The sequence below is a fragment of the Acinonyx jubatus genome, chromosome B4 (genome assembly GCF_027475565.1).
Source record: "Acinonyx jubatus isolate Ajub_Pintada_27869175 chromosome B4, VMU_Ajub_asm_v1.0, whole genome shotgun sequence".
Lineage (NCBI taxonomy): Eukaryota > Metazoa > Chordata > Mammalia > Carnivora > Felidae > Acinonyx > Acinonyx jubatus.
Genome location: NC_069387.1, coordinates 58,431,868 through 58,458,852, shown reverse-complemented (window position 1 = coordinate 58,458,852; position 26,985 = coordinate 58,431,868). Strand labels below are relative to the sequence as shown.

At 36.5% G+C, this 26,985-nt stretch overlaps 1 protein-coding gene across 7 annotated transcripts in view; it reads left to right on the top strand.

Moving 5' to 3' along the window:
- The window catches only part of ITPR2 (inositol 1,4,5-trisphosphate receptor type 2), a 485,861-nt gene that overhangs the window by 361,274 nt on the left and 97,602 nt on the right, over positions 1–26,985 (top strand). For 6 of the 7 annotated variants that reach the window (XR_003413010.2, XM_027035788.2, XM_027035787.2 and 3 more), the window contains 3 exons: positions 10,785–10,892; positions 18,241–18,433; positions 21,909–22,034. Coding sequence is in view for 6 of the 7 variants with exons in the window: in XM_027035788.2 (XP_026891589.1) it covers positions 10,785–10,892; positions 18,241–18,433; positions 21,909–22,034 (427 nt within the window). In the remaining variant the exon portion in view is untranslated. The remainder of the gene's footprint in view (positions 1–10,784; positions 10,893–18,240; positions 18,434–21,908; positions 22,035–26,985) is intronic. The other variant, XM_053226056.1, reaches the window with a different exon arrangement.

Below are 26,985 nucleotides of genomic sequence, written 5' to 3'. Positions count from 1 at the left end.
AAGTTTTTATTTAAATTCCAGTTAGTTAACATATAGTATAACATTGGTTTTCAGGAGTAGAATTTAGCAATTCATCACTTACATATAACACCCAGTGCTCATCACAAGTGCCCTCCTTAATGCCCATCACCCATTTAGCCCATCCCCCTACCCAGCACCCCTCCATCAACCCTCAATTTATTCTCTATCCTTAAGAGTTTATGGTTTGCCTCCCTCTCTTTTTTTTCCTTTCATTTCCTTATGTTCATCTGTTTTGTTGCTTAAATTCTACATATGAGTGAAATCATATAGTAGATAAATGACCAATTTTTAAAAGCTAAATGGAATACTTTTCATACGTCTGATCTCAGTTACAATTGAAAAAAAATTGTTCAGGAAATTACTGTTATTAAGAGTATCTAATATTGTTTACATTTTTCTTGTAGGGAAGGGAAAAAAAAAACTCCTTTAAAAACCGTTGCTTCTTTAGTTTTAGATTTAAATGGAAAGTGGATTCCCGTCCAGTATTTAAATTGGTCCTGGTGGTAAAATTTCCTCTCCAAGAGGAAGGTGGTTCTTAAATGTAGTCAGGATTGAAATCACCCAGAGGGCTTGCTAAAGTGGTTGCTGGGCTCCACCCACAGAGTTTCTGATTCTAAAGGGCCCTGAGGCAGTACCTAGGAATTTGGGTTTCTGAGGAGTTCCCAGGTGATGCTGATGCAGCTGGTTCAGGAACCACATTTTGAGAACCACTCCATTAGGATGAAATTCAGCAATCATTAGGAAAGCTGGAGTTTTCATAGCAACACTTTGAATGCTTTATGTCAAAACCATAGTGCAAATATAACCTACTACCTTAAATCATTTAAAAATGCATTGTTGCTGGTGGGCCATTTATGTCCCGGGTTTTTCTTTCCTACTTTGCCTTGCTTTGAAGTTTGAGCTATCAAGCATATCTTCATTATAATAACGAAAGGTCTTTTATTGATTTTACTGTGATTTTAGATAGACCCTAATGAATAGGAGTCCAGACCATCTGAAAATTGAGCGGGTTTTTTTGGGGGGGTGCGGGGGTTGTCCCTTTGGTTGGTTGGTTTTGGTGAATTTCTTGTCATTTTGTCCATCTTTGTCTTAGTTTGGCCACAATGGAAAAAATAAACTGTTTTCTAAGAACCGTAAAGAATTTATTTTGGATATTGGATGAATAAAACCTATATATTTTTTAAACTCCTTTTATAAACATGCTCCTTTATCAACTCCTTTGATAAAGTATAGAGTAATGTTGGCATTCTAGGCTCCTTTAGTCCTGTAGGAGGAGGGAAGGAACCAGGTCATTACTTCCCTATGATTGTAGGTATGAGGAAACAGTCCTGAGATCTCATGCTTTCCTTTGTGTCTGAGGTCGTTGGTCTGGCAGTCCACCCATCCTCCACAACTGCCTCTCAAGGTGCTCAGGGGTTTGTGTCCTCTCTTTCCCAGGCTTACTGATTTGTATTTCCCAGAGTGACACTCCCTCTGTTCACCTTCCTCTCCATTGCTATGCTTTCCTCTTGGCCATGCTTTCTTTGAGGCATTCTCTGTTTTTTTTTGTGTGTGTGTTTTTTTTAAACTTTATTAATTTATTTTGAGAGAGAGAGAGAATGTGTGTGTGCAAGAGCAGGGGAGAGGCAGAGGGAGAGAGAGAGAGAGAGAGAGAGAGAGAGAGAGAGAGAGAGAGAATCCCAGGCAGGCTCCAGGCTGTCAGAACAGAGCCCGATGCAGGGCTCCATCTCACGAACCACAAGATCATGACCTGAGCTGAAATCGAGATGGTTAACTGACTGAGCCACCCAGGTGCCCCTGAGGCGTGCTCTTCAGATTCTTTTGGAAGTCCAGAAAAATAAACATTAGGTCTTTCTCTTTCCACTCTAGTTAAAATCCAAATTCTGCAAGACATTATGGACAACCATGCTTGACTAGGGAACAAGAAAGTCTGGGAAGGAGAAAAAAGAACTAGCATTAACTTTAAGAAAGACTGAGGTTTTCCAGCTAATCCATTTCTTTACACTCTTTGGTGGAGAATCAGTACTTCCTTCTGCTTCCCATAGCCTTATCTATAATACTATATAGATATTGTATACATAATATCAAACCCATGTCTGTAATACTCGTCCACATTTTCTCCCCTCACTTTACCCCTCACCCCCAACTCTCTAATGTGCTCACCCTCTTCTGGAAATGCCACCATTTCTGCATCTTTCACTATTTAACCTCAGATTTAATTTGAAAATTACTGGGGGGGTTCCTGCAACCTCGATTTACTGATTGAAGTAGAGAGCAAGTGATCCTCTCTTTTAGAAATGCCAGAAGTTTATATGCTTACAAAGGGTCTAAGTGCACATACCCCTGCCACAGTGAATATTTTCTTGCTGAGACCACACAGTTCAGTCTCATGTGAGAAAGCCTTTTCTTCTTAACATGAGTTTGACCCTACTCCGAACACAATCATAATCCTGGTATCAATGTTCTAGAGGGACAGTTATTTCTTCTTTGGGTTATTTTCTTTATAAGGGACTTTGTAGTACTGAGAGCAGCTCTGGACAGTTGGCACCATTCTCAAATGGTTTCTCTCTATCCCCCAATTCTTTTCCTAATAGAAGGGGAAAAGAATAAGAAGATCTTAGTTTATCATGTCAAAATTAAGAGAAAAATTCCTTAATGGCTTGCATTTGTATTAGCTTCTGCTGTAGATTGAATGTTTGTGCCACCCACCACCCCCAAATTCATATGTTGAATCCCAACATCCAGTAAAATGGTGTTTGGAATTTTTGCATTTGAGAGGTGATTAGGTCATGGTGGTGGAGCCCTCATGAATGGGATTAATGCCCTTATTATACCAGAGACCTGAAAGATCCCTTGCCCTTTCCACCAATGAGGTTTTAGTGAAAAGACGCCTGTCTATGAGGAAGTGAGCTCTCCCCAGACACCAAATCTGCTGGTGCTTTTTCCCTTCAACTTCCCAGCCTCTAGAAGTGTGAGAAGTAAATGTGTATGATATATAAGCCATCCAGGCTCTGGTATTTCTGTTTAGCATCCCAAACAGACTGATACAGCATGCTAGGGCTGCTGTACCAAATTACCACAATTTTGAATTTTTTTTAAGTTTGTTTATTTATTTTGAGAGAGACACAGACAGCACGAGTGGAGGAAGGGCAGCTAGAGAGGGAGAGAGAGAGAGAATCCCAAGCAGGCTCCGTGCTCCCAGCACTGAGCCCAATGTGGGGCTTGAACCCACGAAGCTGTGAGATCATGACCTGAGCTGAAACCAAGAGTCGGACGCTTAACCGATGGAGCCACCCAGGCACCCCCAATTACCACAATTTTGATAGTCTAAAATGGCAGACATTTATTCGCTTCCAGTTCTGGGGGCTGCAAGTCCTAAATGAAGGTATTGGCAGAGCCATGCTTTCCCTGAAAGCTCTAAGGTAGGGTCCTCACCTGCATCTTCTTTGCTTCTGCTGGTAACAGCAACCCTTGGTGCTGTTGGCCTTGTATCAGTCCCTGTCTCCTGTTATTACATGGCATTCTCCCTATGTGTCTGTGTCTGTGTCCAAATTTCCCTCTTCTTACAAGGACACTAGTCTTTGCATTAGGACCCACCTTCATCCAGTATGACCTCATCTTAACTGAATACATCTGCAAAAACCCTATATTCAAGTAAGATCACACTCACAGCTATTGGGGGTTAGGACTTGAGTATGTCTTTTTGGTGGGCACAGTTCAACTTCAATAGTATTCTCTGCTCAAACTCCTACATGGGCATTTAGTATGATTGCACCTTCCAGACCTGTCTCTCTCTACCCATCTTCTGTGACTTTCTTCATGCAGGTCCCCATCTCCCCTAAGAATGGCTTCCTCATGACATCCTCACCTCCCCCTTCCTGCCTATGGACATTTTATCCATTCTTTAAAACCTTTATCAGATGCATTTTTTACATGATTCTTTTCCTAGTGCTACCACCAAATGTGATCTCTTGCATTCCTGCCCGTATTTTCCTTCATATTAATTACATTTCTATAATTATTTTCATTCCTCCAACTAGAAAGTAGATTGCTTAAAAGAATAAGTCTTACTTATCTCTATAATCCCACAGTAGTGTTTTTTGCTTTCTACATAAAAGAAACACCAAATCAGAGAAAGATGCATGTTTTGAAAACAGGTTTGTGTATTTTAAGCATGTTAGAAAAGGTAAACACCTTAGTTTATATTCTCCTGCTGATTTCTCTCTGCTTCTAACAGGAAGAGTGTTTGCTATAAAAGCATTGTACAATTATTAACGTAAACGTACAAGCCAATTATTCTGACTTCAGGCTCCAGCGCACTTTGTGATCTTTGGAAAGGCAGTTGCTCTGTCAGTTTTACCAATTAATACAAGTGGAACTCACATGAAAAAAATCACATGAGAAGTGCCAAAGAATAATTATTGTTGAATATCATTCAAGTGCAATTGCTTGATTTTTTTTTTTACTCCATCCTTATTTGGACCCAAACTAAAATGAATCAGAATTCTAATGATAGGAAGATAAATGTGAATGGTTTAATAAGGGATGCTGCTAAAAATAAAAAGCCTAAATCTGTCATCTTTATTCCCTAATCTTGGATTTAAAAAGCTGCACAGTATTACTTAAAGACTTAGCTGTAGTTATACATGTTTGTGTATATGGTTGTGTATATAGTACTTATGAGTGTGTATGTATTTTATGTATATGCACAAATTTTTATTCCTGTTTAAAGTTGTATATGTATTTAAATTGCAAATATGTCATGACTAGTAATGAAGTGCATGATTTTCCTTCCCCCCCAACACATAATGAAAGATCTCTATGCATTCAAGGGAGTCTTTCCTTGTGGGAGTTATGTCTTTATTCTTTTATAAGGCTAACTGCCAATGTTTTGATTTCTTTCTCCCTGATATATATATGCATATATCTGCCCATGTATTACATTGCATTTTTTAAAACTTTAATATTATGAAAGGGATAAATTATCTCAGGCTAGTTTTTCTGTTTGTAGTAATGAGCTAATAAGAGTTTTTTATTGGTAAAATTCTTTCATCACCATTTACCAAGCAGGTATGGCAAATGTAGGCATCATGTCCACGCCAGGTATAAAACGATTGCTACAATTTCACCTAATAAAGACTGTTGTGGATTGTAAGTATTTCTAGGTCCCAGAGATTTTCTAACTATAACATTATTCCTTTTTAGTATTCAGTGATGATGCCCATGTTCAGATTCTCATTATTAGTAACATTGATGGATGGTTGGTTTTCCAGACCATGTTGTATAGTGACATCAGGTAATTTCAAATACTGTTGTGAGGGTCTCTGTGAGCTAAAGTTATATATCATAAGATGACTGTCCTTGTATGTCTTCATTAACTCTTTTCAAGTTTTTAATTAAGATTTAAATTACATTTCTCATTGTGATGGATCTCCACAGATGTGCTATACTTGTCTAGAAACTTACCGTGTTTTTTTTTTTTTTTCACATTTGGTTTCCAAAGCACATGATATTAAATGATGCTGTTGCTTCTTTGAATTCTGGGGTTGTTTTTCTTTATTCGTGTCATATAAAAAAAGTATGTGGCAGGGAATGGTAGAGAAAATTGGCTAAAGTAAAGAGCCCATCACTAAGAAAAAACTGATGTTTGTGATTGGCAGCATGGTTATTCTAGGTAACATTTTTAATAGGAGTGCATATAGAGGGGACTAAATCTTTAAAAAAAAAACCCAAAACTATTGAGCATATGTTAATTGGTCTCTGAGAATTTATAGTGTGCTTCTAGTACACTGTAAACTTGGACCAGAGAGCTCTGTATCGATACCAGTTATTTTCACATGTTTTAGAATCATTGAGGTATTATTTACTTTTGTATTTTGTTTATATAATAGGGATACTATCCTTGCTTCACAGGGTTCAAGCCCACATTTATTGAGTATTCAGGTCCTTCTTCTCCAAATAGCTTACAATACAGCAGAAGAGATATAAGTACATGAATTAACTATGAAATAAGAAGAGAATATTAAAATATTTTATTTCTACAAACCCTGGGAATTCTACCATCATCTGATGTCTAACTATATTTCTTTGGCCTCTGTATTTTATCAAGGAGGAAACAGAGAGATAATTCATTGAGATTTAAGAGTTTTTGCCCAATAAATACATAATGAATGTCGTTCACTAACTTGTTTCTTTAGCAAATATCTATTGTGTCTATTTGGTGTACCAAGTTCTGTTTTTGGCTCTGAGAATGTAGAGGTTAAGACAAGGTCCTTTTCCTTGGAGAGACATAATATTAACTAAGATACAATATGAGAAATTTTGCTATCTAGGTATGTTACAGGGCACCATCTGAACACAGAACAAGCAAGAGCAAACTAGGCTACTTAGTCAGGAAAGGCTCTCAGTCACAAAATAATGTAAAAGATATCCAGGCAGAAAAAAAATGGTACAGTTATTTCTATTTTGTTTTTTCTTATTATATATTTTTAATTTTCCAATATATGTGTAGATTACATATATAATTATGAATAAATTTTATTTTAAATGTTTGAACATGTGAGAGAGGCCTCCACATCTTATTTTTTTAAAGTGTCTTTGAGAGTGCCATTATCTTCAATAAAACAAGAAAATGTAGAATCATCTCATTAACACTGCAGGAAAGAGAGAAGTCCTGCTGTTTCTGTTAAGTAGTACATACTAAATGAAAATTATCTGTATAGATTTGTACTATTCATTATATCACATAAAATGGCATTGTTGATTTCTTAAAATCATTATGTTAATTTTAACACTATAAAGTAACTATAAAGAAGTAAAAGTTTTTAATAAATAAATTTATAAGAAATTATTCAAATTAATGTCTTACATTGGAAAGCTATCCTTTGTTTATGATTTAAGAGTTCTGATACTTATATTTAATTTATTAAACAAATATGTATTGAATATCTACTATGTGCCAGACACTGTTCTAAGCCTTGGAAATGTAACAGTGAACAAAATGGATGAAAATCTCTGTTCTCTAAGAACATAAGCTTACTCTGTTGTGGCAGGGATAGTTAATGAAGAGATTGATAATAAAATATGGTATGTCAGATCATAGTATGCTATGGGGAAAAATAAAGGAGGAAATGTTGTTGGATGTATTAGGAAAGATGGACGAGGTCATTATTTAAAGCATGTTTATTGATAAGCCAGTATTTGAAAGGAGTCCTGAAGAAGGTGAGGAAGCAAACCATGCAGGTGTCTAGAGGAAGAGGATCCAGAAAGGGAACACCTACAAAGCCTTGAGATGGATACACGCTTCTCAGGTTGAAGGAACAGTCAGGAGCCCCGAAGGGCTGGGATGTTGGGGAGGTACCAGAACAGTAATGAGAAAGGTGTAACAAGGCAAGATTCTATTGGCCTCATTGGCCATGGTGAAGACTTGGCTCTAACTCTAACTGAGATGGCAGCCATTGGAGGGTTTTGAGTCGAAGAGGCATGATTGTACCAAAAAGATGACTCTGGCTCCTGTGTTAAGGCTAAACTCTGGGAGACCAGGGTGACTCAAGGAGACCAGTTAAAGGCTATTGCAATATTCCAGGTGAGAGAAGATGGTGGCTCAGGGCAGTGTGGTGATGGAGATCAGATGATAGATACATGGTTACACCTAAAACCTGATCATTACTAGTCACTGCTCCCTGCCCCCCATCAGTGAGTTCCACTTTAAGTATCTCAGTCTGGCTTGCCTTTTCTAACTAGTACTTTCTTCTAGCACTTCGACTGCAACACATTTTTTAAAAGACATTAGAAGCTACAATTCATTGATCCTACCACCTTTTCATTGTCCCTCTTGGCTTCATTACCTTTGTAATTCAGCTTAGCTTCCATGGGCCCATTGAAAGTCCTAGCATGGACTCTTAATTTCCACGTATCTCTTTTTGGTGTGTTGTTGACCTTGTCCTGAAACACCACAAATCCCATTAATTACAATTCTGTCTACTTATGCCTGGACCCAGACAGCTGAACCTCACTGGAGAAAAACACACAAACATGCTTACTGACCTCGCTTTCACCGTCACAGAAAGGGAGCTCTTAGGACTTCCTGACAATCCTACTACATTTTCCAAGTGTGTTCACTTTCCCTAGGTCACCATCTCATATCTTCTCTTCCTCAAATTTCCAACACCTCCTTTCTCATCCTCATTATCAGCTTCCTACTACACTGAGAAAATAAAAGTAACCAGGAAAAAACCCAAAACTTTTCTGTGTTCCCATCATCAAAACTAACACCCTCCTGAATCTGCTCCCATAGCTCTGCTGTCAGTATGGTTGAATTTGTTTCTATCGAAGGCAAAAACCTTCCACTTACATCTTAGATTATTCCATTCTCACCTAGTCAAGATGTTGCTTTAGCAAACGTTCCAGCTCTCTCAAAATTAAACGAACATGATGTTACAATTCTCATCTTTAAAAATACCTCCCTTTTGCCTTATCCATTTGTCTAACTACCACCCTGTCTCTTGGCTCCCCCTTCTAGTGGTGCTTTTCAAGAGTTGCCTATACTCATTGTTTATACTTCTTATCCACGCATTCTTACTTCAACTTATTACATTAGGCTTTGGTGTCCACCATTCTCTGAAACTGTTGCTGTCGAGGTTATCAGTGACTTTTAACTGTCACTTCCTGGTCATCATTTGATTCAACTGTCATCAACTTTTGACACAAATGATCACTCCCTCCATCCTGAAGTTCTTTCTTCATTTGGCTGCCAGGACCCCTGATTTCACTGGTTTTGTTCCGACCTCCCTGGCGCAAATTTCTCAGTCTTCTTTTCTGATTCCCCTCCTCTTCCTAAATTCTATTGGTGTTCTTTGGATCTCTTTTCTCTGTCTGAGCTCACTTTTAGGTCATCTCATTAGGCTCATGATTTTAAGTATGACACATATACTGATGACACCTCAGTACATAGTTCCATTCCCGAACTCTGCACAGAACTCTTGATAAACACGTCCATCCAACAGCCTGCTCATCGTCTCCTTTTGCATGATATATAAAGTTTCATGTGTCCAAAATCAAAGTCTTGATTTTCTCTCCCTAAATATGCTCCTTCTGCATTTTTCCTTAGTTACTGGAATTTCTAAGCCTTCAGTTGCTCAGGTCTATACCGTTGGGGTCCATCCTAACTCCTTCATGCCCTAGATGCAAACGGTAAACAAATCATGCCAATTTTACCTTCAACAAACTTCTTAAAACATATGCTAATGTGCCTAAATGATTATAATAATTCTATCCTTTGAAACATATTTAGAATTTTAGAAGCACCTATAAGTCACAACAAATTTCATGACTACAGTTTGTAATAAAAATCTGTATAATTCACATTTAGTCAAGAATGAAATGTAAATGGTTTTCTTGAGTGAATTATAAATATCCCTGAAAGCCAATCTAAAATAATAGCTTTGGAAATGATTTGCTTTAGAGCAGCATCAATGGAATGAATATTTAATTTACCACGTTACCACTTACAAGTATAATGTTTATGAGGTTTTATAGGTCCTGGATTATTGTTTAAAATTTATCTCCATTCTTAATAATCACAATTTGAGTTAACATCTTAAGAATAGTACAAAGACTTATTTATTGCTCTGTAAGTTGATAAGAATACTATGAAACCATACTGCTTGAGTTCAATACTGGCTCTATCATTTTCTAGAGACATTATCATGGGCAACTCCCTTCAATGCTCTGTGCCTCAGTTTCCTTATCTGTAAAATGGGGATAATACGAGTGCCTACTTTAGGATTTCCTGGAAGGATCAAATGAGACCATGCACTTAAGTGTTTAGGATTAGTGGCTGGCACAGGGTAAGAGATAGGAATGGTGCCAGGAATAAGAATTATATGTGGATTCTTTTTACTAGAAGCCCTCAGGAAACTTGAGGCATAAGTAGAATACCTGAAAGGTTAAAGACATTGCAGGGTTTCAGGAATTGTTCAAGACAGCCATAAAAGTGATATGTGAAGGCATCATGTATTAGTTATTTACAACGTGAGAGAACTGGCAACAAATGTCATAGACATTCAAATGGGAGAGAAAGATTACTTCTATCAACAGAAGTTTAAGACAATTTGTGGTGAAATTTTTATTCTGTAAATGCCATTTCCACTCCTAATAAAACTGAGAAAAGCATGAATTCTGACATATGAATATTCAGAAGCATAGGACTTTAGTACAAACTGCTAATGTAGAGAGCTTTGATTAGATTCCATAAGAGAAATTCCTTTGAAATATAAATACCTATTTATTTGTGTATATAGAAGCTGCCATTTATATTGGTACTGTTACCTACTGAAGTATCACACTGCTGATCAAGTTGTTTTAGATATGCATGTATTTTAAATCTATTATAGGGAGTATCAGTTATATATCTCTGCAGGTGTTTCTTCTTCCTGGCTCAATTATACATTTATCTAAGATATAAATTTAATCAACAGATAGTAAGTGAACACCTACTCTGGGAGAGACACGGTCTTCTCATGAGAGGAACATATATATTGCCAAACAAAAAAATGTAAAATTGATATGGTAATAACAGCTGATCCTTATGGTTTCATTATTTATAGCTTTCAAATGGACATGCCTTACTGAAGTGTAATTAATCACCATTAACCCCAGAACTGTGAAGCTATGTGTACAAGTGGACAAAGTAATTTCAAAGTTTAATCCCAGGAAAGGGGGAAAAAGAGACCTAAATCCTTTTCCCTTCTCTTTCCCTCTAGTTGGCCCGTCACAACAAACTCTTACAACAGATGCTCAAACCAGGATCAGATCCAGATGATGGGGATGAAGCCTTAAAATATTATGCCAATCACACTGCACAGATTGAGGTAACCATCAATTATTTCCTGAAAGGGATCAACTGTGAAAATATATGTTCACTTTCTATTTCAGGACATTTTCATAATTGTTTCCTAGAACAATGAAGCAGAATTGAAAAATGTAAACTGGAAAAGTATATATCAAAAGATAAGATGTGAAGAGTCATCTATAAGAAATCGAGGTGCATATCTTTCAAAGCAGTCTTTGATTTTGGCAGATAAAGCAGTCTTTTGTTTTCGGCCAGAACTATATCTAAATTTTCTTTTGTAATTAATGTGACTTTTGTTTTATTTTGGTCATGCAAGCAATCATTGCAGAGCAGTGGTGTTTTCATGAAAAGATTATTATAATAGAAGTATCATTCAAGAAAAGCATGCTCGGTAAAAACTCTAAAAGGCTAATTGAAAGAGATCTCTGTGTAAGACAGTGTTCAAAAGTATGGAAGGCGCTGTAAAGTCTTCATATCGATAGCATAAACTTGGAATGATTTATAGCAGTTTCCATTTTCAGTACGCAGCAATTGATGCCCTACCCCCTAAATGAAACAGTATTTAATAGCTGGTGGCAACTCAGAAGATGGAGGTCAACATGGACTTATCATTATGTGTTGTGAGACCCATCTGGCTGTCATTTACTAGCTATGGTATCATTTTGACACTAGTTGGCAGAGCTAATCAGGCAGAAGTGAGCAGAGTAGTTGACGCTTGTCACTTGTAATTTACATTCATACATTTATTCACTTTGGCAGGTATTTTTTTAGTTTTCAGCAGAATGCATGATGGGTAACACTGCTATTAACTCTCAGGGTATATTATCACTACACCTTGTTTCCTATTGCCAAACATTTGGCATAATGAGCATTATTACCTCATATCATAGGATGGATCTCTTGCTCATGTTTATAGACATGAATAATACTGCAGCCTTGGTGGGAGACTTGACCCTGGTAGAACCCATGAGCTGGACCAGAAGCAGAAACATTCTTTATTGCATCAGGTGCTTAGAGACAGAGAGGCTGGCCAAGTCAGGAGGCTGGGGAAGTTGATACAAATTTATCACCAAACCACTTAGGTTCTGAGGAAGGTCCCAGAAGTCACAGTACAAAGCTATAGGATTAGAAGAGGTAGGAATAGTAGGTGGGCTGGGTGGGTCAGAGGAAGGGTCCAGTTAATACCTGTGTGAGAGATGGCAGCTATCATTTGAGGTTGGATTTTTACTGGTTTCCCAGCAATGAGGAGGTATTTCACTGCAAATACACAACTTTAGTAATTTGTTAGCAGATCACTTACTCTCCATCACATACAGAAGATAATTCTGTGTAATAAGTGCATAAACAAAGGGCGAAGGAAATGTAGAGAAAACAGCAATTAACTGTGCCTGGGGAGTTTCAGGATGGATTTTACAGGCAGTTGCCAAAAAAATATATTAAAGATTGAGTAGAAGTTTCTTCATTAAAGATTGGGCACAGAATTTCAGATAGAAGTAAATGAAAGAAAGATGTGAAAGAACATATGAGTGGGGGTGTCTCTTTTCAAGAGAACAACTGTGAAAGATGATGGTATTGAAGATGACTACACTGGAGAAAAACGTGTGTGTGTGTGTGTGTGTGTGTGTGTGTGCGCGCGCGTGCGCGCATGCGTGCGTGCACGTCTCTGTGTGTGTAGGATATTTATAATGCTCCTTATAAAATGTGATCACCTAAGGAAAAGGGTATGGAAAAGGACACCCCTGGGCTTCTGGTCTGAATAAATAAGCAGAACTGGTGTTGTGCATTGGGGGCCTAGCTCTGAGACCCCAGAGAAAGGAAGACCATTTGTTGGTTCTTGGATAAATAGAACTTGAGGTGATTTTGAGGCATGCATGAAGTTGGGTACAGAAGTCCAGGGTTCAAAGGAACAGTCTGGACTACTGATCTAACTTATACATGTTGACCAGTCCTCATGCTCATTGGAAGACCAGCTCATATGCCCTACACAGAGAGGCCTCTCACCCTTCTATCAGGCATTCATTAGTTTCATCCCACTGCACTTCCCACAACAGTTTGATCATGCTGTTAAATATATCATATTGGAATATGTGTATTATGTATCACTTGTCCCTTCCTTGAGGCAGGGCCCATTCTTGATCATGTCTATATTTCCAAAACTGACACTGTGCCTGGAGCACCACCATAATAATGATTATTGTTGAAAATAATAGGTTTTCTAAAGTTATAGACTGAAAGACACTGGGAAATTTGAAGGACCTTGTGGGTCACCCATCCAAAGAGAAATTATTGTGTAATGATCCTGCTTCCACTTCCAAAATTTCCTGTGATAGGAAATCTCACTACTTCAGAGATCTCACTACTTCAGAAGGAAACAGATCCAATTTTAAACAATTTGAATAATTAGAAAGTTATTTTTTTATAAAGAGTGCACATCAGCCCACTTTAATGTTTACCCAGTGTTCAGAACATTTGCTCCTCCGTCAGCATGATAGCTTGCCTGTACCATTTGAAGGCCCATGATGATCACTAAGCTATAGGCTCCTATAGATTAGGATTCATGATGTTTTTTCACTTTGAATTCCCCAGAGCTCCTTACCTAAGGAGTGAATAGTTATTTGTTGAATAAATATATTGAAAACATTATCCATTTTGGCTTTTTACAGTTAATACATCCCCCTTGTCTGCAGCAATCCCTCTAGTTTGTAGGTGCCCCCTTGTAAAATGTGACAACCAGAATCAAACATAGCATTTCATAAAGGACTGAACAGTTTGGTTTGTAATAAATAAGGCTCTATTTATTTTTCAAAATTAATTTTAATTTTAATTTTTAATTTAAATTTTTAAAAAGTCAAAAGCAATGCACCCATTTTTCCCACATCCTGTCCCCTGACTCTGGCAACCACCAATCCATTGTCTGTATCTATGTATATCTATTTTATGTATCTATTTATATTCAGAGTCCACATGTAAGAGAGATCATGTGCTATTTGTCTTTCTCTATCTGACTTTTTTCATTTATATGAATAATATAAATGGACCCTTGAGGTCCATTCATTTGTTGTCATAAATGGTGAGATTTTATTATTCTTTATGGCAAATATTCCTCTGTGTATATATACCACCATTTTATTTACCCATTCATCCATTGACAGACACTTAGGTTGTTTCCATAATCCGACTATTGTAAATAGTGTTGCAGTGAACATGGGGGTGCAGATATTTTTCAAATTAGTATTTTTGTTTATTTTGGATAAATATGCAAAAGTGGAATTGCTGGATCACATAGTAGTTCCAATTTTAATTTTTGAGGAACCTCCATATTGTTTTCTACAGTGGCCACACCAATTTACATTTCCACCAACAGTGCACAAAGGTTCCCTTTTCTCCACATCTTCACCAATACTTAATATTTCTAGTCTTTTTGATAATAGTCATTCTAACATGTGTGAGATGATATCACATTGTGGTTTTGATTTGAAGTTTCTTGATGATGAATGATGTAGAGTATCTTTTCATGTATTTATTGCCCATTTGTCTATCTTCTTCAGAAAATTATCTATTCAGATCTTCTGCCCATTTTTTAATCAGATTGGGTTTTTCCGCTATTGAGTTGTATGAATTCTTTATATAGTTTGGCTATTAGCCCCTTATTGGATATTTGATTTACATGTATTTTCTCCCATTCAGTAACTTGCTTTTTCACTTTGTTGAGGTTTCCTTTGATGTGCAAAAGCTTTTTAGTTTGATGTAGTCCCACTTGTTTATTTTTGCTTTTGTTGCCTTAGCTTTTGTCATGTGATTTAAATCATCATCTTCAAGAACTATGTCAAGGAACTTACTACCTGTTTTCTTCTAAGACTTTTTGTGGTTTCAAGTCTTCTGTTTAAGTTTTGATCATTTTGAGTTAATTTTTGTGTACTGTGTAAGGTAGTGGTCCAGTTTCATTCTTTTGCATGTAGCTGTCCAATTTTCCAAACCATTTATTGAAGAGACTGTCCTTTCCTCATTTTGTGTTCTTGGTTCCTTCATGGTTAACTAATTGACCACATATGCATGGATTTATTTCTGGGCTCTCTATTGTGTTCCATTCATCTGTGTTTCTGTTTTTATGCCAATACCACACTGTTTCATTACTATAGCTTTGTAATACTGTTTGAAATCAGGGAGTGTAATTTCTGTCTGTAACTTGCTTTGGCTATCTGGGGTCTTCAGTGGTTCCATACAAATTTTAAGACTGTTCCTTTTTTGTTAGGAGTGTTTGTTCCATTTGAAAAATGTCATGGGAATTTTGACAGGGATTGCATTGAATCTGTTTATTGCTTAGGGTAGTATGGATATTTTAAAAATATTAGTTTTTCCAAACAATGAGCATGAAATATTTTTCCATTTATTTGTGGCTTCTTCAATTTCTTTCATTGGTGTCTTACAGTTTTTAATATATAGATCTTTTAGCTCCTTGATTAAATTTATTTCTAGGTATTGGAGAGAGAGAGAGAGAGCACACAAGTGGGGGAGAGGAGCAGAGGGAGACAGACAGAGAGAGAATATCTTAAGCAGGCTTTATGCTCAGTGCAGAACTCCATGTGGGGCTTGATCCCATGACCCTGGGATCATGACCTCAGCCAAAATCTAGAGTTGGATGCTCAAATGACTGAGCCACCTAGGAGCCACTGTTGTGTTCTTTTTGATTAAATTCTGAATGAGGTTGTTTTCTTTATTTCTCTTTCTGATAGTTCATTATTAGTGTATAGCAATACAACAGAGTTTTGTGTATTAATTTTTGTGTCTTGCCACTTTACTGAATTTGTTTAGTATTCCTAACACTTTTTTGTTGGAGTATTTAGGGTTTTCTATACCTAATATCATGTCCTCTAGATATAGTGACCATTTAACTTCTTTTTTTCCAATTTGGATGTCTTTTATTTTGTTTTCTTGTCTAATTGCTCTGGTTAGGACTTCTAATATTATGTTGAATAAAAGTGATATGTGTCTTGAGAACCAGAACAGGGCAGGGTTACCTAGTGAGCAAAAAGTGTGATGGGACAAAACAGAAGAATTAATGTTGATTTCAACACATCATTGTCTTGGTACTGATCTTAGAGGAGGAACTTTCAGCTTTGCACTGTTGGTATATTATGATAGCTGTGTGACTTTGTCAGGTATGGCTTTTATGTTGAGATATGTTCCCTCTATACCCACTTTGTTGAAAGTTTTTACCATAAATGGATGTTGAACTTTCTCAAATGCTTTTTCTGCATCTGTTGAACTGATTATATGATTTTAATGTTTTATTTTGTTACTGTACTACATCACATTGACTGATTTGTGGATGTTGAACATCCCTTGCATCCCTGGAGTATATCCCACTTGATCATGGTATACAGACACTATTTCTTAAATGCATCCTGAGAATTTTTTTTTATGGTTTTATACCTTTGGATCAAGCAAAAAAAAAAACAACATTTTTCCCCCCTGCAATATAAATAGGTCCAATTTTTCTTTTATACAATTGACTTCTTTAACCTGTGTTTGGGAATTTTATTTACTGCTACTAAATTTCATTCTGTGTGTGTATTTTTTTTCATTTTTTAATGTTTATTTATTTTTGAGAAAGAGACAGAGACAGAGACAGATCATGAATAGGGGAGGGGCAGCAAGAGCAAGAGACACAAAATCTGAAACAGGCTCTACGCTGTGAACTGTCAGCACAGAGTCGACATGGGGCTCAAAGCCACAAACTGTGAGATCATGACCTGAGCCAAAGTTGGATGCTTAACTGACTGAGCCACCCAGGTGCCCCTTTTTTGTGTGTTTATATGATAGTATTCTAGCATTTAGTTTGCATATTTACATATCATTTAGGATAGCTTATATTACAAGTAACAGAACACCAGATTGACCATTGTTTGAACAATAAAAATATTTGATTATCCCACATAAAGTGAAGTCTGTAGGTACCAGTAGTTCTACAATTGATTCAATAACTCAGTGATGTCTTCAGACATGCAGGCCTTTCCTATCTTATTTTGTGTCTTCCTTATTATGCTGGTGATATCTCACCTCAAGGTAGGTTGCAAAAGGGCTGCCAGAGTTTTAGGCATCATGCCCTTCTATTACCTTTTGTTCTAAGTGGGAAGAAAAAGAATACAGGCCAAAACAAGAGTTTTTTGTATTTTGTATTTAGTTTTTTGGCTTTATTATTTTGTTTCTTTCATTTGACTCTCTGTTTTTTCAGGAAGCAAAATCTTTCCTGATTCCCTCTCCCCTGCCACCAGGATATTTCTACTTATGCCTCATTTCCTGGAACTAGGTCACATGCTTGCCCCACTATACCAGCCTGTGGTGAAGGGGAGTAGTAGGGTGGCCTTTCTGGCTTAGACCAATCCTGATTCATTTTTGAGGGATAAGCAGAGTATATAAACATGTACCTTGAGATTTAGTCTAAACAAACCCTTGTTGCATGGTGAATTCATATGAAAATATTCAGCTAGTTTTTGTTTTGTTTAGTCTAACATTAAACCGTCACAAGTACCAAATAAGACAAATTGAAAATAAGGAGTACTTACATCTAGTTATATATTTAAATGGATATTATACCTACAAAAATTTGTTTTGCCATGAGTAGGAAACATTTAATGATATAAAGCACCTTTTTCTATAGAACTCAGGGCACATCATGCTGAGTATGTCATTTGGTCTCCAACAGATCTTTTTAGGAAGAATAAGCTAAGAATAAGATGCAGATATACCAAGTGCTGTGTTTAAGGTTATGCAGCCAATCACTTAGTTCTTAATTCTCTGATGTAACTCATGAAAATAAAAAATGGGTGACAGAAGTTTAATGTTAGTCCAGAAAGAATAAAGATTTGGGGTTTTGTTATTTATAACATAGTATTTATGATACAGTCATCAGTTAATTTTTCTTTTTTTATTATTTTTTAATATTCATTTATTATTTATTATTCATTTATTATTTTTTTAATGTTCATTTACTTTTGAGAGAGAGAGAGAGACCTAGTGTGAGTGGGACAGGGGCAGAGAGAGAGGGAGACACAGAATCTGAAGCAGGCTTCAGGCTATGAGCTGTCCACCCAGAGCCCGACATGGGCTTGAACTTACAAACTGTGAGATCATGACCTGAGCCAAAGTCGGATGCTTAACCGACTGAGCCACCCAGGTGTCCCTAATTTTTCTTAAAGACAACAATGAAAAGTAGTACACTAAAGGATTATTCTAGGGATTTCATGCTGGCATGTTTTTTCAAACTTAACTAATAAAATATCATTCATAAACTCATGCTAAAAACACAAAATAGTCTAAGACTGAAGTGCCCAAAAGCTAAAGCAAATGCACATTAATATTTTCAGATTGTTCGGCATGATAGGACAATGGAACAAATAGTTTTTCCTGTCCCCAATATATGTGAATACCTTACGCGCGAATCCAAGAGCCGTGTGTTCAACACAACTGAAAGGGATGAACAAGGAAGTAAAGTGAATGACTTTTTCCAGCAAACTGAAGATCTCTACAATGAAATGAAGTGGCAGAAGAAAATCAGGAGTAAGTACAATAAACTAAAATGGTTAGTTTTGAGCATAATGGTAGATAAATTGGTACTTTAGGATACATAACAGGATTCATTTAAATTTTTTTTTACAGCTTATTTATTCTGAGCGAGAGTGTGAGTAGAGCAGGGACAGAGAGAGGTAGAGAGAGAATCCCAAGTAGGCTTTATGCTGTTAGTGCAGAGTCTGACGCAGGGCTTGATCTCGCAAACCATGAGATCATGACCTGAGTGCAAACCAAGACTTGGACGCTTAACTGACTGAGCCACCCAGGCATCCCTAAATTGGCTTTTAATTTCTTGCCATTTGATGGTACTCAAATCACTTATAGGCTTAAGAATATAATCTCAGTCCACACCTGAGTGAGAGCTGAGACACCTGTGGCTTAACAGAAACAGAAGACTACATTAGATCATCTTTTAGTGCTGATCCTGTAGTTTTATAAATATTATGAAATGCAAGCTTGCAGCTGTATGTTTCAACTGCTGAACAGCTGCAAGTCTGCTGTCCTTGAATGGGCTCTGACTGGCCTTAACGATCAGTGAATGGGATGGAGAGACATCGGCACCAGCATGCTTGTCCTCTCTTATCTTAAGATCCTATGAGTGAGTAGATTTTTTAATGTTTTATTGAAAGTCATTCTTTCTTTCAAAATATCTTTACCTTGCCAAGTCAGACTAAAAATTCTGTGACACTTGTATTAAAATAAAGCAATGTTATAATTTTACAGTTAAAAATTAATATAATGCAGGAACGCCTGGGTAGCTCAGTCACTTGAGCATCGTTCTTGATTTCAGCCTACGTCATAATCTCATAGTTGTGAAACTGTAATTCGTGTTGGGCTCCACACTAAGTGTGGAGCCTGCTTGAGATTCTCTTTCTCTGCCTCGCCTCTGCCCCTCCCCTCCCCCCAAATTAATATAATACAGTTTCCATTACTTACATCACAGCAGTCAACTCTATATGGACATATTGAGTTTTAGAATTTTTAAATTCTTTTTTTAAAGTTTATTTATTTGGGGGGTAGGGTCAGAGTGAGAGGGGGCAGAAGATCTGAAGTGGGTTCTGTGCTGACAGCAGAGAACCTGATGTGGGACTTGAAGTCACGAACCTTGAGAACCATGAGAACCTGAGCTGAAGTTGGACACTTAACCAACTGAGCCACCGAGGCACACCTAAAATTTAAAAATTTTAAAGTTTATAATACACTTTAGTTTGCTTCCCCAGATAAGGGATATCATGAGTTTTAAACAAAAATTAGTAGGGGGAAACTCTAGCTTAGGTCTTTCCTATCCTTGGGGGATGTTTTCCAGACCAGCAGGCATATGTTCTCAATACCTCCATTCAACAGTGTTTCATCATTCCAGTTTCCTAGGAACTTTGCTGAGTGTGGTTTATGGATTTGAGTGGAGCTTGTGACATACCATCTTTGGCTATAAGATTATGGTATGCACTGTTAGGCTTTCTTATCAGAATATTTGAAAAATAAAGAAATGACTCTCCCTTAGCATTTTGCCATATAGAACCTTATGGAATTCAGAGAAAATTTAGGGTGTCTAGAACACATACATGAAAATTCAACAATTTTATTTGGGACATTGGAAAAGCACACATTTTATCCCTGACTAAACTAAGTTGAATAATGAACTAGTGCTTGTGGGGTTTGTTCTTTTTTGGATAAATATTTTATCAGTTACTAAAAAACAAATCTTAAAATGAATTTCAATGTACATCTTACATTTAAAGTTTGGAAGCAACTTATTATGAGGTTATAGATAGAAATGATTCATTGGATATACTACAAATGTATGTATCAACATCTTCTATTTTGTCTTAATGTTCACCTTTTCATTTTTTTAAGTTTATTTATTTTGAGGAGGGGAGAGCATGTGAGGGAGGAAAGGCAGAGAGAGAGGGAGAGAGAGAATCCCAAACAGGCTCCATGCTGCCAGCACAGAGCCCAGTGTGGGGCTCGATCTCAAGAACCACGAGATCATGACTTGAGCCAAAGTCAAGAGTTGGGCACTTAACCAACTGAGTCATCTGGGTACCCCAATATTCTGCTTTTTAAAATGAAGACTCCTAATAAAAATGATGGAGATGCAGATATTTACAATTTAAGATACATCAGTCAACTAAATGCCATAGCAAATCATAGCCTGTTTCAGTTTAGTGCAGTTTATAAGTGAGCAGCAGATCCCAGATTGGAATTCACAGAACATAATTTGAAAAGTTTATAATTTCTCCTTGAAACTTGATGTTCCTTTCTCCCTCATGTAACTCCAATATTTTAGATGTGATGTTTAGATAGTAAGAGTTAGAGAATGGACAAGCTCTGAAAAAGTCATGTGGTCAAATTTGTATGCATTTCATATTTGTTCAGTTATTTAGGAGATGTAGATTTAGTAGATGCACCTACTAATTCATTTCTGAAGATAAATACAGAATCTCATTTCTGAAAATATTCAGTAAAGCCTTTCCCACTTATTAGTACTTCCTATTGTATCTTTCATGTTTTTCTGCCGTTAAAAACCCAAGTTTTTAGGAAGTGTTAAGGTTTAAAACTTAGATATTGTAAGGGGTGCCTGAGTGGTTCAGTTGGTTAAGCATCCAACTGTTGATTTCAGCTCAGGTCATGATGTCACAGTTCATGGGATTGATCCCACATTCATGGGATTCTCTCTTTCCCTCTCTCTTTGCCCTTCCCCCCAATCGTTCTCTCTTTCTCTCTCTCTCTCTCTCTTTCTCTCTCTCTCTCTCTCAAAAATAAATAAAACTTAGATATTATAAATCATGAGTTCCTAGTAAGCAGTATTATACCATGCTATTAAGGTTCAGAATTTCAGGTAACTTTGGGTCATAGGAATATTCATCAGACATAAGTCTGGTTTGGGCTTTTTTTTTCCTTTTCCTTTTTCTTTTCTTTTCTTTTCTTTTCTTTTTTCTTTTCTTTTCTTTTCTTTTCTTTTCTCTTCTCTTCTTTTCTTTTCTTCTTCTTCTTCTTCTTCTTCTTCTTCTTCTTCTTCTTCTTCTTCTTTTGACTGTAAGGCATGGGAGTGGGACCAATTAATCAATATTACTGACTTACAAAGTGATACATACTGTTCTGTTAAGGGGGGCCCCAGGCATCCACTAACTGTCTTTCCCCTAATCTGCTTTAGGGATGTGTCAGAGGGAATTATTACAGAATCACCTTTTCTGACCATGTTTAGCAATTGCAAAATTACCCACACCTTTATAATGGCTTGGGTATAAATTGGCTGAAGAATAAAGAAGGAATCAAATAGAAAACTCCCTTATGGTACTGATTATAAACTTTCTTAAATAAGTCATTTTTGATGTTTATTTAAATGTGCTTTTATACTACTTTACAAAAACACAATTTAGTAAAATGTTGTTTCAGTAGGGTTCTTGTGTTGAGATCAAAATTAATTCTTCTGTTTTGTCCCATCGCACTTTTTGCTCACTAGGTAACCCTGCCCTGTTCTGGTTCTCAAGGCACATATCCCTGTGGGGGAGCATTTCCTTCAACTTGGCTGTGTTCATCAATTTAGCTGTTGCTCTCTTCTACCCATTTGGGGATGATGGAGATGAAGGCAAGTGCTTGTCTTTCTTTAAATGATAAATATTTTAAAGTTCTAAAAATAATACTCTTAAAAATACATCCCTTAACTATTTAGAGCTTCAAAATAATAATAAGTTAATTCTTGTTACATAAACTTTTCTGTATTCATTGGAAGTAGACAATGGTGGTAAGTAGATTAGGCAGAAAACAATGGTCAATAGAAATGTTAGTTTTCCAAAACCTCATATACAGAAGAGCTATTAGAGGTATGCTAGACTGGCAAACAAAGCAATGAAAAAGAATTATTATTTCTACCTGATTAGTCTTACTGAAAGCATTTTTAATATGGTATCATCTTAATTATATAAATATATGGGAAAATGAGGTTTCTGCAAAAATATCCATTACGATTACCTTAAATAGTGGAATTTGTAATTTGCCCTCTTCCTTGCTTTTTGTTTTGTTTTAGTTTTCGATAGTGAACACACATGGACTCTGAAAAAAAAATTTTTTAATGTACAGCATAGAGCAGAATATGATCATAGAGAATATCTCACATTCTCAGATTAGAAGCTAATTCTTGTTTCCAATCTAGGACTTGTCTACATGATGACTGACTGAAATTAATATTATTTAACTAACAATAAATGAAGTTTTACAAAAGCAAAGATTAGAGATATCTCATTTTACATGAAATGGGAAATAGAAGTGGAATATGCTGAAGGGTGGGACTGTGGAAAGTAAGTTTTGTTTAAGTCTGGCAAAGCGCATGGGAAAATATGTTGCAGGCTTTGGATACCTTCGGTAAATAGCTCTGAAATGTGTGTGGAGAGAATGGATTGAAGGAAAAGATGAGAAACATTAACAAACAAGAACCACAAAGTGCTTTTATATTTCACCTGTTCATAGAATTATTGTAAGAATTGAATGAAATGCTATATAGGTAAAGCATTTGGAACAGTACCTGGCAAGCATTCCATGAAGCTTAGTTGTTGTTGATGTCACTGTTGTTAAATATTAGTACAACAAAGGGAAGCCCAGTGAAAATAATAGTACAATGAGAGCAACAGGTATTTAAGCCGATTTCAGATGAACTGAAAGTGAGCATGAAGGGAAATGAGAATCCAGGACTAATTTGCTATTTCAAAGCTCTCTTACAGTTAATAGACATCAAAATCCAAACCTTTAGGTATAATTTGAATGCCTTTTTAAAAAGTTTGATATTTTAGAAGGCATGCTTGTACTGAAAGAAGAATACTCAACAGTGGAGCAGATGGGTGAGGAGTGAAATAGAAAACATAGCAAATATTTGGCCATCCGTTGTGGGAAGTTGCAAATACACCAGGAAGTGGAAACAGCTTTCTTTTCACTGTTTAGTCTTATTTAGTGATGACAGCCCTCTTGGCAGAGAAGAATGTAACTCTTGTAAGAAGAGAAGTCCAGCATGAAATGATAAATTGGTATCATCTGCACACAGAACGTTGAGAGTAGGTTGTAGAGTCTCAGTTAATAGAAGCATAAGGTCTTAGATATGGAAGCAATTCTGGAAATCCTCTGATATCAAGTCCTCATTTGACAGATAAAGAGATGGAATCCCAGAGAGGCTAAAAAATGGTAGACCTTAGTAGAAAGTTAACTCCTTTGTTTCCAATCCAGGACTTTTCTACATAGATAATTGGGTTGGGAGCATATAGATAACAGGAAGATGACAAATCTTCATATAGAAGATTATTTTTTCTGAGTTCCATTCTATGGTATCCCTTACTTGACCACTAGAGCCAATGTATATAGCCTCTGCTGCCACCTATTGTACATGAAATATAATGGTAATGGGCAATGCCACCCCTCTAGACATCTATTTTTTACTCATTCAGGAGAAAGTAAAATATCTGATACATTTTTGATACTTGCCTAGTAACAGTTATAGCAGTAATATTTATATAATAATAATAGCAGCTGATGTTGTTTACTATGTAGCTTCGGTCAAGCAGAATGCTAAACACTTCACATACATAATTTCATTGACTCTTCCTGACAATCCTATAAAGCAAGCACTTCATCTTTATGGATGAAGATCTGAGGCTTAAGAAGATTTGCCCAATAATTCAGGAGAGGAGTCCATAAATATGTATTTTTTAACAAGCTCCCAAGGTATTGCTGATGCAGCTGGTCATTGAGCAAGCACTTGAAACCACACGTATAGTACAGTTTGGAGTAAGGCTTCAGCGTCAGAAAGAAATAGGACTAACAAAAACACGACTGAAAAACATGGTGCCTCATCATCATGTGAAGATGCAGATTTTACTCTTCCAAAAGGACTGGGTAATAGTTAATACTAGGAACCAAGGTGGAGGCTCAATCTTAGGTGTCCGTGTCGAGTGAGGGGTACTGATGCTAAGAGAGAAGAGAAGGCATGAGCTGCCATTTTGGCAATATGGAATCCCAAGGTCATGTTTGGCTAACCTAATTACAGTTCTGGATGAGTTACTTAATTATAATTCTATGAATAAAGTTAAAATTTTGGTCAGGATTAGCTCAGTCTTTAACCTTCAGTTGTACACTATGAGTAGCTAGGAAGACTGAGAAAACAAAGTCAAAACTGAGAAGTGTACTTGGACATCAGAACTGTGTGGAGGAGGATAATCCTGTGCTGGACATGCAAGTTCTCTAATGCTGGATTTTGTCAGACATAGTTTGGGTGACTACTTGCCAAGAGCACTTGGAGGTGATTTAAAGGTGGATTAGTTAAGCATTAACATTCCTTCCACAAAGTACATGAAAATGATGGAGACATGTCAAAGAACACAAGATCCAACTTGCAAAGCTTCCCAGTGACCACATCTGCAGAAATTTTGAGGAAAAAAAATATATTGACAATAATACATAATAACCCATGGAATAAAATGAGAATCTAGGAGTCTATATGGATCATGAGAAAAGAAAGCTCCTCCTTACAATAGTATTCCAATTAAAAGTAGAAGGAGGGACACCTGGGTGGCTCAGTCAGTTAAGCTTCCGACTCTTGATTTTGACTCAGGTCATGATCTCGTGGTTTGTGAGTTCAAGCTCTGTGTTGGGTTCTGTGATGACAGTGCGGAGCCTGCTTGGAAATCTCTCTCCCTCTCTCTCTGTCCCGACCCCATTTTTGCTTTGTTCTCTGTCTTTCAAAATAAACTTTAAAAAAAAAACATTAAAAGAAAAATTAAAAATAAATGTAGAAGGAATGATGGATATAGAATATCACCATTTAGAATATCACCATTTGGCAAACAATACCGTAGTAAGAATCATCAATTAAATATTAGTACTACATTTAATGGATGCTAAAATTCACAGGTGAATATTAGATAAAAACGCATAATGAAACACAAGATATTGACATAGTCTCAAAGTGTTTTACCCCAACATACTTATTCATCACGAGAGGAGAAAGAATAACTTTAATTTGGAGAAATCACTTCAAATGATCACGTTAATGTCACCAGTAATGAGATGTCAATAACAAGTACCTCTTGATATGATCCACTGACAAGGACATGGCAGTATTAGCCAAAAATACATAAACTGAGGAAATTTTAGACAAACCCCAAATTAGGGACATTCTTCAAAATAATTGGTTAGTAATCTTTAAGCTTATGAAAGATAAAGATAGAGGAACGTTTCAAATTAATAGAGACTAAAGAGATATGACAACTGATATAATATGTGATCCTGGTCCAGATAAAGAATACTAATTGGGCAACTGATAAATTTTGAATAAGGCCTATAGATTAGATAAAAGTGATATATCATCATAAAGTACCTAGGAATAAACTTAACCAAGGAGGTGAAAGACCTGTACTCTGAACAATATAAAACACTGATGAAAGAAACTGGAAATGACACAAAGAAATGGAAAGATATTCCATGCTCACAGACTGAAAGAACCAATATTGTTAAAATGTCCATACTACCCAAAACAATCTACAGATTTAATGCAATCCCTATCAAAAGACCAACATCATGTTTTACAGAACTAGAACAAATAATCCTAAAATTTTATAGGATGACGAAAGTGGTGGAATATCCAAAGCCGCACAAAGCTGGAGGCATCACAATCCCAGATTTCTATTATACTACAAAGATGTATAATCAAAACAGTATGGTCTAGCACATACACACACAAAAAGACACATACATCAGTGGAACGGAATAGAGAGCCTAGAAATAAACCCTTGCATTCATGGTCAATTAATCTTTGACAAAGGAGACAAGAATATGCAATGGGAAAAAGATAGTCTCTTCACAAACGGTGCTCGGAAAATTGGACAGCCACATGCAGAAGAATGAAACTACACCGCTTCCTTATGCTATCACAAAAATAAACTCAAGATGGATTAAAGATCTAAATGTGAGACCTGAAACTGTAACAGTCCTAGAAGAAAACAGACAGCAATCTTTTTGACATCAGCCATAGAAATATTTTTCTAGATCTGTCTCCTCAGGCAAGGGAAACAAAAGCAAAATTAAACTATTGAGACTACTCCAAAATAAAAAGCTTTTTCACAGCAAAAGGAAACCATCAACAAAACCAAAAGGCAACCTACTGAATGGGAGAAGATATTTGCAAATATCCGATAAAGGGTTAATATCCCTTAATAAATGTAGTCAAAAACTCAAAACATATTGATTTATATTATCAAGGTATATAAGCAATTCAACACTCCCCCCAAAAAAATCAATTAAAAAATGGATAGAGCACCTGAGTAGACAATTTCCCAAAGAAGACATATAGATGGCCAGCAGACATATGAAAAGATGCTCAACATCACTCATCATCAGGGAAATGCAAATTAAAACCACAATTAGATATCACCTTACACAGGTCAGAATGGCTAAAATCAAAACAATAAGAAGTAGCAAGTGTTGGTGACGATGTGGAGATAAAGGAACCCTTGTGCGCTGTTGGTGGGAATGCAAACTGGTGCAGTCACTGTGGAAAA